General features: G+C 42.1%; 1 protein-coding gene across 1 annotated transcript; it reads left to right on the forward strand.

The window, feature by feature from the left end:
- Positions 1–249: 249 nt before the first annotated feature.
- LOC127666616 (histone H2B variant L1) lies at positions 250–621 on the forward strand. The gene has a single exon (XM_052159554.1). The coding sequence runs from the start codon at positions 250–252 to the stop codon at positions 619–621; it is 372 nt and encodes a 123-aa protein (XP_052015514.1).
- The last annotated feature ends 11,038 nt before the right edge of the window (positions 622–11,659 follow it).

Here is an 11,659-nt window from a genome sequence, read left to right on the forward strand (position 1 = left end):
CGGCTTGAAGTTGACCTCAGACTTGCACTACCCTTCCACTCTGAGGAAAGCCTTGGGGGAGCTTTGTGTCCTCAGCAACAGGTCGGAGGCGCTGTTGCTACGCGTCTGTGACATAGGACAGTAAGTACCAATCAGAGAGAAGCTCTGGCAGCATGACTGTGACACGCCACTATAAGTAGGACGGCCAACCCCCATCCTCAGGCCCTTCTCCTCTCCATTCCTAAAGAACAAGGAGAAACAACATCTACAATGGCCAAGCCCATCTTCAAAAGATACCGCTACATCAAAAGACATCGAAGACCATTGTATAGAAAGCACTCACGCTGCTCTAGCATCAATTTTGGCCATGGAAATTACTCCCTTTACATAAACAGGGTTCTGAAGGAAGTTGTCCCCAAGAGAGGTATATCATCTCATTCTGTGGACATCATGAATATCCTGATCAATGACATCTTCGAACGCATCGCTACGGAAGCCTGCCAGCGGATGTTCATCAGAAAGCGCTGTACCCTCACCCCAGATGATATCCAGAAGGCTGTGTATCTGCTGCTGCCAAAGAAGCTGGCCAAGCTTGCTGTGACCTTTGGAACTAAAGCAGTCCACAGATTCATCCATTCCTAAGCTCCATGTTCAAGCCTAATTGAAACTTGGGGAGAGTAAATCAAACTGCCGATCACCCCAGTTATAGTCACTTATTCTTTATCGTGTTCTAGTTTGCATGTATGGGATGTTTTGCCTGGTACCTGAGAAGGCAGAAGAGGACATTGGGTCCCCTGGAACTGGAATGACAGGTAGTTGGAGTCTACATATGGATGCTGGGACTCTAACCCAGACACTGCTCTTAACAGTCGAACCATCCCTCCAACCCACATTCTACCATGAACTTCCACCCAATTTATTAGGTTTAGTTTTTATTTTTGTTTTTGAGACAGAGTCTCACTGTGCAGTCCTGGCCTGAAATTTCCTATGTAGATCAGTGCCAACATGCTTGGTCATTTTATTAGGTATAAGATCTTTATAAAGGTTCTGAAGCTTTTTTCCCAATTCCATCTCCCTACCTGCTATCCTGAGTCCCCTCCCATCCCCCAACTCCAGCTCATTCCTTGGATTGCCTTTGTCCTTTGCTGTGTGTATCTCTAAGCCAGCAGATCCATTTTGCTTGTATTGCGAGCATGGGTTCATATCACATGTGTTTCTCTCTCTACTTTGTTTCTTAGGTTCCTACCTGCTGATGAATGTAGCTCTGGGCCGCTTACACTCCTGTTCTATCTAGGGCGCCACACTGTCACAATTTGTCACATGCCCTTTCCCCGAGAGAGGTCTAGAGTGATTCTGTTTTTCACTAACAGCTGCCATAGTAGAGTTGCCGCAGTCACAGAAACAACGCAGCTGATCACACCCTATACATATTAATTTATTTAACCCCACAAAACTCTGTAAGGATTAAATAGTTATTCCCCAGACCATGGAGGATGAGAATGGGCCCTGAGAACCAATCATGTGCTTGAGGTCACCCTGGTGGGTGGGTTTGGCAGGCAGGGCTGGGTTTGAGCCTCATACCAGGCCTGCCAGGGAGACTAGGAGACACAGTGTGGACAGTCTCCCTCAAAGAGCTCCTCTGGGGAAAGGCCTTGAGAGCAGGATTCCAGAGCCCTTGGTGTCTGGTGCTCAGCCTTTCTAGGTGTTTCCAAAGATGACATGTTTGTAGCAGACCACAGAAATTTCTCTTTTTTTTTTTCTGGTTATAAGAGACACATAAATTTCCACAAGGGAAAAAAATTGCTTGTTTTTGTTTCTTCAGAGGTTGGAACTGAAGCCTTTCCCTGTTTCTTGCCTAGGAGTCAATCTGTTTCTTGTAGGTTCATTTGTTTCTAAATCTAACTTGTCAGAGTTCCTGAAAACACCTGAATAGGCTCCACTCAGCTAAGCTGGGTGTAGACTGAGGTGATGGGCTACTTAAATCTAATTTTCACCAGCCACTCACATCTCTACCTAGGAACCTGCTCAGCAGACTCACAGCTCAGTGACCAACAGAAAGGCCCTGAGGTCTGAGAGGGTCAGCCAATCCCAACTCCTAGGCCAATTCCAACTGCAAAGAATATCGCAGTTCATATGTATATGTATGTATATATACAGTTCATATATATATATATATATATGTGTGTGTATATGTATATACACATATATATGTCACCACAGCACTAAGGGAGGCTTCTACTTTTGTGTGCAGATGTTTAAGAACAAACACCAAATATCTGACAGGCCTAATGTGACTCAGGAACCCTAAAGAGCATTCATGCCCTGCAATGTGTTCTTGTGGCCAGTGGCCAGTCAACGCGTGTGATGCACGGGGCAGCTGTTTGTTCCTATGCACACTATTTTTACTGTACTCTTTTCTATGTTTAGATGTGCAAGCACTTACTTACCTTCGTGTTACAATGGCCTGCAGGATACAACACCGTAGTGTCCTATATAGATCTTCAGCCTGAATGCAAGAAGTTTTATTACCTAGTTTGTACAAGCATGATGTGTTATGTTTGCATAACAACACAAAGCCACATGATGATATGATAAATACCTGAAAATAAGTACATGAATTGATTTTTAAAAGAGCCATCTGTTATATGTTGGAGGATCTTTTAGGTATATTCCCTGTAATGGTATAGCTGGGTCTTCAGGTAGAACTATTTCCAATTTTCTGAGGAAACACCAGATTGTTTTCCAAAGTGGTTTTATTAGCTTGCAATCCCACCAGCAATGATGCAGTGAAGGAGTGTTGCTCTTTCTCCACATCCTCGCCAGCACCTGTTTTCCCCTGAGTTTTTGATCTTAGCCATTCTGACTACTGTGAGGCAGAATCTCAGGGTCATTTTGATTTGTATTTCCCTGACGATTAAGGATGTTGGACATTTCTTTAGGTGCTTCTCAGCCATTCAAGATTCCTCAGTTAAGAATTCTCTTTTTAGCTCTGTACCCCATTTTTAATAGGGTTATTAGGTTCTCTGGAGTCTAACTTCTTGAGTTCTTTGTATATATATTGGATATTAGCCTTCTATCGGATGTTGGATTGGTAAATATTTCTTCCCAACCTGTGGGTTGCTGTTTTGTCCTATTGACAGTGTCCTTTGCCTTACAGAAGCTTTTCAATTTTATGAGATCCCATTTGTCAATTGTTAATCTTAGAGCCCGAGCCATTGGTGCTCTGTTTTGGAAAATTCCACCTCTGCCAATGTGTTCAAGGCTCTTTCCCACTTTCTCTTCTATTAGATTCAGTGTATCTAGTTTTATGTGAAGGTCCTTGGTCCACTTCGACTTGAGCTTTGTACAAAGAAATAAAAACAGATCAATTTGCATTTGTCTGCATGCAGACTGCCAGTTGAACCAGCACCGTTTGTTGAAAATGCTGTCTTTTTTTTCCACTGGATGGTTTTAGCTTCTTTGTCAAAAATCAAGTGACCATAGGTGTGTGGGTTCACTTCTGGATCTTCAATTCTATTCCATTGACCTACCTATATATCCCTGTACCAATACCATGCAGTTTTTATCACTATTGCTCTGTAGTACTGTTTGAGGTCAGGAATGGTGATTCCCCAGAAGTTTTTATTGTTGAAAATATTTTTTGATATCCTGGGGTTTTTGTTATTCCAGATGAATTTGAGAATTGAAGAAGTGAGTTGGAATTTTGGTGGGGATAACATTGAATCTGTAAATTGCTTTTGGTAAATGGCCATTTTACTATGTTAATCCTCCGTGCCATGAGCATGGGAGATCTTTCCATCTTCTGATGTTACCTTCTTCGATTTCTTTCTTCAGAGACTTGAAGTTCTTGTCATACAGATCTTTCACTTGCTTGGTTAGAGTCACACCAAGATATTTTATATTATTTGTGACCATTGTGAAGGATATTGTTTCCCTAATTTCTTTCTCAGCCCATTTATCCTTTGTGTAGAGGAAGGCTACTGAATTGTTTGAGTGAATTTTATATCCAGCCATTTTGCTGAAGTTGTTTATCAGCTATAGGAGTTCTCTGGTACAATTTTTGGGGTTGCTTATGTATACTATCAAATCAAAAGATGCTCCAACAAATAACAAGGTCACATGCTCCACTATGTTCATAGCAGCCTTACTTATAATAGCCAGAAGCTGGAAACAACCCAGATGTCCCTCAACCAAAGAATGGATACAGAAAATGTGGTACATTTACCCAATGAAGTACTACTCAGCTATTAAAAACAATGACTTTATGGAATTTGCAGGCAAATGGATGGAACTAGAAAATGTCATCCTGATTGATGTAACCCAGACACAAAACAGCACACATGGTATGTACTCACTAATAAGTGAGTATTAGCCCCAAAGCTCCGAATACCCAAGATACAACTCACAGACCATATGAAGCTTAACAAGAAGGAACACCAAAGTGTGGATGCTTTGAACCTACTTAGAAGGGGGAGCAAAATAATCATGGGAGGTAGAGGGAGGAAAAACCTGGGATGGAGACAAGAGGGGAAGGGGGAAAGGGGACAGGATCAGGCATGGGAAGAGAGGAGAAAATCCAGAGGGTCAGGAAATTGAATAGAAATATGTAGCAGTAAGGGGTAGGGACCTGTGGGGAGCCACTAGAAAGTCCCAGATGCCAGAGAAGCAAACCCAACTGGGATGACATTAGCCAAAATACTCAACAAAGAGGAGATAGAACCTGTAGAGACCACCTCCAGTAGATAGACATGTACCCCAGTTAAGGGATGGGGCCACCCACGTATCTCAAAATTTTTAATCCAGAATTGTTCCTATCTAAAAGAAAGGGACAAAAAATGGAGCAAAGACCGAAGAAAAGGCCTTCCAGAGACTGCCCCACCTAGGGATTCATCCCATCTCTAGACACCAAACCCTGGCACTATTGTTGATGTCAAGAAGTGCTTGCCAATCCCCTGAAAGGCTCTACCAGCACCTGACTAATACAGATGCAGATACTCACAGCCAACCATTAGGGACCCCAATAGAGGAGTTAGGGGAAGGAACTGAAGGGGATTGCAACCCTATAGGAAGCACAACAATAACTAACCAGACCTCCCAGAGCCCCCAGGAACTAAACCACCAGCCAAAGAGTCTACATGGAGGGGTCCATGGCTCCAGTTGCATATGTAGCAGAGGATGCCCTTATCTGGCATCAGTGGGAGGGGATGCCCTTGGTCCTGTGAAGGCTTGATGCCCCAGCAAAGGGGGATGCTAAAGCAGTGAGGCAGGGGAGGGTCAGTGGATGGGTGGAGGAGGTGGAGGAGCACTCTCTTAGAGCAAAGGGGAGGGAGGATGGGATGGGGGATTTTCAGAAAGGAGACCAGGAAGGGGGACAACATTTGAAATGTGAATAAATAAAATAACCAATAAAATAAATAAAGGAGCCACCTGACAGCTAAATCACTTCACAGTACATTGCCCAAAAGACTGGACTTCCCATCTAGAAGAGACGTTTACCAAACACAGGTTTGGATTATGATGCATGCTTTGTGATTTTAGGCTAGCAGGCTCTGAAAGCTTGACACCTTAGGTCAGTTCACAGGGAAAAAAATGTATAGTTGTTTCAAATCACTGGAATAAGGAAAGTAAATGAAAACGCCATTCCATAATTCAAGCAGTCATCTAATTACGGGAAATTTCCTTTCTAGATTGAGAGATGAATTTTGGGTGAAGGGAGTTTCACATTCCCTCTGCAGTGGCATGTGTTTTAAAGCAGAATATAATAACACAATAGAATTTCAAAATAAGATCAATATTCTTGGGGGAAAAATCCTCGAAATACAACTATTTTCAGGTCTAATTATAAACGTGTGTATGTGTGAAAAAATACCTACTTTGGGAATCTTCATACAATTTTTTGTAAATATTAAATACATGCACATGCTCACTATGTGGCTCGGCAGCCGCTGAACAATTGTCACCAACCACCTCTACGACTTTGTGCCTCACTGAACCTGCATCACTATCTGAGTTAGGGTTTTCATTGCTCTGAAGAGACCCCAGGACCAAGGCAACTCTTACAAAGGACAGCATTTAATTGGGGCTGGCTTACAGGTTCAGAGGTTCAGTCCGTTGTCAAGGCAGGAAGCATGGCATCTTCCAGGCAGTCACGGTGCTAGAGAAGTTGAGAGTTCTACATCTGAAGGCAAACAGAAGACTGGCTTCCAGACAGCTAAGAGGACGGTCTCTCAAAGCCTATGCCCACAGTGACACACCCACTTGAACAAAGACACACCTCCTAGTAGTGCCACTTCCTGGGACACGCATATTCTAACCACCACAAACTTTACACAGTAACTCCCCGTTCTTTCTTCTTCTGGGTCCCAACAAACCCGATCCATCTCCTGTCCCTAGGCATCTGACTCCTCCAGGTCTGCCTGCAAATGAGGTTACGCACTATGTCACTTCCGGTGACTCCCATATCACTGTGTAATATCTTCTTATGAATCTTTGTTGCAAATATCAGAATTTCCTTCTTTTTAAGATTAGATAGAACTCCTTCGTATGCATCAAACAGTCTTTATTCGTTTATTGGTAGATGATTACATTTCCTTTGTCTTTCAGCCATTGTAAATGGTGCTGCTATGGACATGGTATACAAGCATCTACCAATGGCTCTGCTCCCAGTGCCTTAGAGTACATCCTTAAAAGTGAGAGAAGGAGGAGCTAGAGAGATGGCGTAGCAGTTGGGAGCAGGACCCAGGTTCAATTCCCAGTACCTACATGTCTGTTCACAACTGTCTGCAACTCTAGTTCCAGAGAGTATACATATGCACGCAGGCAAAATACCATAGATAAAGTAAATAACAAAATCTTTTATAAAAACTGAAGCATGAGGTGGGGGATGCTGAAGAGATGGCTCAGCAAGCAGTCACGTGACTTGCTGTCAAGCCTGACTGTGAATCCCTAGGTCCCACAATCCCGACAATTAACAGGGTGAGGTCACAGGTCTCTTACAACCCTTCCAGCCATGGCTACCCTATGTTGACATAAGAAAAATAAAATTTAACTTATTTATGACAATATTATTTTGAATTATTATCATTCAGACTCTAACTTAATTCAAACACAGACATCCAGAAGATCACTGACTACCACACAATGTAGTTAGCCTCAAGATGATTACAGACTTATTAAATAAAAACATATTAACCTAGAAATGGAGGCTGAGGGCTTGTGGATTGCCAGATGATGTTGTGGCAAAATGAAATCTCATGTCACTTAGCAGCCCTTTCCTCAGAGATACACAATGCAGATGGTAAGGGCCTGCCTGGGATTAGTCTGTTGGGCATATGATGTGATTATGAAAGATTACTGAAAGCACAAAGATATTAAAAGATTCAAAGAAGATAGGAAACAATTTTCTACCAAGTCAACATGAACAAATATGGATTTTGTCATTGTTTGAAACTCGTGGTATATACCATAAGACCTGTGACACAACAACAAGCAAAAATAATGTGGATTTTTTTCAAGGCACATGATATATTTATTTATTCACCTATTTAATTATGCTGAGGAACAAATACAAAGCCTTGTACATTCTTTTTTAAAACATGTTTATTCATTTTACATCCCAGTATCAGTCCTTCCTCTTCTCCAAGTCCTCCCCCTCAAAGCTCCTCCCCCTCTGTTCTCCTCTCTCCTCTGAAAAGAGAAAGCCCCCCAATACACACACACACACACACACACACACACACACCTGTCACTGTATGACTAGGTACATCCTCCCTCACTGAGGCATGAAAGCTGATTTTAAAGTTTTGGTTTTTGTTTTTGTTTGTTTGTTTGTTTGTTTGTTTGTTTTTGGATTTTTGGGTTTTTTTTTTTCCGAGACAGGGTTTCTCTGTATATCCCTGGCTGTCCTGGAACTCACTCGGTAGACCAGGCTGGCCTCGAACTCAGAAATCCGCCTGCCTCTGCCTCCCAGAGTGCTGGGATTACAGGCGTGCACCACCACCGCCGAAAGCTGATTTTAAAGAGAAACTGACCCAACAACAAAGCTATGGTAAACTTGAACCAAGGCAGTGGCAACAGATACAGAGAAAATGAAGAGAGGACTCTGAAAGACATTAGGAGACAAAATTTGTAGCAGCTACAGCGATACGCTCAGATCAACTGCCAACTAGACATTCCCCAGGGCTCTGGCCCAGAAAACTTGATGACTGGATCTAAGTCATTAGGCGGTGTATACTTAGCACTCCTGTGTAAAACAGCTACACAGTATGCAACCAACAGTTTTACTTGGTGATGCAGGAAGGTCATCCCAAGAGTGCTCACAGTGCAGAGAACCTGGCAAAGGCCAAATGGCCTCATGTGGATCACTAGCACTTGTCTAAGGCTTCGGAGAGGACAGCTTGGATGTTTAATACTTGAAATCATTTCTTATCAGACCCAGCTATGTTGCACATCAGGTGTTGACAGATGGCCTTACCTCTGACAACTGATTATTTCAGAAGACATTTGGCAGTATGGAGGAAACTAGCAGGCTATGTCAGTTGCCTTCAAGATCAGGAGTCCAGAAAACAGGCCCAACTGTTAACAGGAGAGCAGCCACTGACTGGTTTGTTGTTGCCTTTGGCAAAGATGGAAGATTCCTAGACAAGGAGAAACACTTGCTCTGAAATAGAGCAAGCAAGATCTTACTAGGATGGTAGTTCATCCCCAAAAAAACCCTTTCTCCTGGAATGATGGTCTTCATTGTAATTATGATATTTGGGAGGTGGGGCAGATGGAGCAGGACTTCAAGGCCAGCCTGGGCTGAACAGTAAGCTTTGGGCCAGCCTGGACTACTCCAGTTAGGATCGAAAAGAAAAACAACCAAAAGTTCTTCAAAACTATAGAATTCTTTCAAATCACTAAACAGCTGATAAGATTAGTAGAAAATCATAAAAGATAAGAATGCAGAAACAGCATAATCAATAATATTCAATAGCAACAAACTACATATTTCCTCAAGTATCCATGGCACATTTGCCCATGTTAGACCAAATCTTAATCCATAAAACCTCAACTGTGTGTGTGTGTGTGTGTGTGTACATATGTGGAGGCTGAAAGACAACAAAAACTGCCAAAACTAAAAATAAAAGAAAAAAGAGCTGGAAAAAGATTAAAATAGTATGTAAAACTGTGGGAAAACTAAACAAAAAACAAAAACAATCTTGTGTATAATGGCAATATGGGAAAGAGAGAAAGAAATATTTGAAATAATTGGAAATTCCTCTAAATTAATGTCATACAGCAAACCACAAATTCACAAAACTCAGAGAACATCAATCAGAAGAAGGGGAGGAGGAGAAAGAGGAAAAAAAGCAGCAGTAGTAACAGCAACAGCAGCTACCTTTGGTGTCCTATTTAAATTACTGGAAAATCAAAACTAAAAGAACACTAAAAAAAAAAAAAAAGGGAAAAAGGGAACATTCTTTTTTTTTTCCCTTTGGGTTTTTTTGGGGGTTTTTTTTTGTTTTGTTTTGTTTTGTTTTGTTTGTTTGTTTGTTTGTTTTTGTTTTTTGAGACAGGGTTTCTCTATGTAGCCCTGGCTGTCCTGGAACTCACTCCGTAGACCAGGCCGGCCTCGAACTCAGAAATCCACCTGCCTCTGCCTCCCAGAATGCTGGGATTACAGGTGTGCCCCACCACTGCCCGGCTGAAAGGGAACATTCTTATCTACAGGAAAACAGATAAGGATTCCATCCAGCTTCTCCACAGAAACCATTCACAGAAGAGTATGATGTTGATAATGTTGAGAAAAAAAAAAGCCCCACCAACAAAGAAGTCTGTGTTCTATAAAGCTATCTTCCCATCTTTCAAAGGTAAAGATGAAGTTATTTGCAGAAGAGGGAAAATTATAAGTTATAAATTCAGATCTATGTAAAGAAAAGAATTCCCTTGAAAGTAAACAATGGTAAAATAAAGTATTTCAATGTAGCTAACAGATAGGAGTTTATCCATAATAGTAATCACAATGCCTTTGACTCTGTAGCCACCGGCAAAGAGAGAGACACTGATGTAGCCTTATAAAGGGGGGACATGATAAATGCAAGGACAGAGGACTCTAACCTACCCGTGCTTCCCGTGACAGCAGTGGAGTGACACTATTACAGGAACATGGGTTTGTTAGTAAGTGATAACAAATTCTAAAGCAACTAATAAAAGCAAAAGAGAAAGAGAGAGAGCAAAAACCGTGTTAACTAAGGGAAAGAGAAGAATTACAGAAAACATGAAAGCCTCACAAAGTGGAAAAGCTTCAAGGAACTCAGGGGCAAAGATGTGCATCGGCACACCATCCCAGATATCGGCGGTTATCACCGTGAGAGCTTCAGAGATGGCTCCGTGGTTAAGGGTAAGTGTACCCGAGTTTGAGGGCCTGAGCTCGATTCCGGCACCACTATCTGTGACACCAGCTCCTGAAGGCTCGAATACTTCTAGCCCCCAGGATTGCTGGCACCCACACGCACATACGACGCCTTTTAAAAATTAATCATTTTGGCAATTGGTGACCCAAGAGCCTCAGTGATAAAACAGAGGTCATCAAGCTCGTTTGAAAAAGTTGCACTTAACATGTTGGCTACGAAAAATCCACTTTTGAAGCAAATCTACATATAGATTCTAAAAATAGATCGCTGAAGAGATGACTCGATGGTTAGGAATGCATTTGGTTATGGTTTCTACTGTTGTGATAAAACACCATGACCAAAAGCAAGTTGGAGAGAAAGGGCTTGGGGGGTTATTTTGTCTTATAGCTTGTGATCCTTAAGGAAAAGACGTCAAGACAGGAACCTGGTGGCAGGAACTGAATTAGGGGCATGGAGGGATTACTGGCTTACTCTGTCTTAGTTCTGTGTTTACTGCTGTGCACAGACTCCATGACCAAGACAAGAACAACATTTAATTAGGGTTGCCTTACAGGTTCAGAGGTTCAGTCCATTATCATCAAGGTGGGAGCATGATAGCGCCCAGGCAAGCATGGTGCAGGAGGAGCTAACAGTTCTACATCTTTATCTGTTAGGAGAAAATGGCTCCCACATGGGTAGGATGAAGGTCTTATTGTCCATCCCCACAGTGACACACTTCCTCCAACAAGGCCACACCTACCCCAATCAGGCCACACCTCCTAATAGTGTCACTCCCTGGGCCAAGCATATTCAAATCACCACACTCTTCATGGCATACACAGCCTACTGTCTTAACAACCCAAGACCACCTACCAAGAGGCATAGATAGATAGATAGATAGATAGATAGATAGATAGATATCTGCCTCTTGGGCTTGCCTCATAGGCCAATGTGGTTGGAATATTTTCTCAGTTGAGATTTCCTCTTCCCAAGTGAGTTCTAGCATCTATACCAGGTACCAGGAAGCTCAAATCACCCTGTTGTAACTCTAGCTCCAGAGAACCCAGCACTGTCTTATGGCCTCTGGGGGTACCTGAACTCACATGTATATACCCATACCCATACACACATAATTTTTTACAAAATAAAATCTTTAAAAAATATTTTTTAAAAAATCAAAATTAATGAATAGAGAAAGAATAAATATTGCAGCAAGTTACCAGGGACAGCATTACATGATGATAAAAGAGGTAGGTTACTTAAGACTACACAATGACCCACCATATTATGGACCTAACACGTGAGCA

The sequence above is a fragment of the Apodemus sylvaticus genome, chromosome 16 (assembly GCF_947179515.1).
Source record: "Apodemus sylvaticus chromosome 16, mApoSyl1.1, whole genome shotgun sequence".
NCBI lineage: Eukaryota > Metazoa > Chordata > Mammalia > Rodentia > Muridae > Apodemus > Apodemus sylvaticus.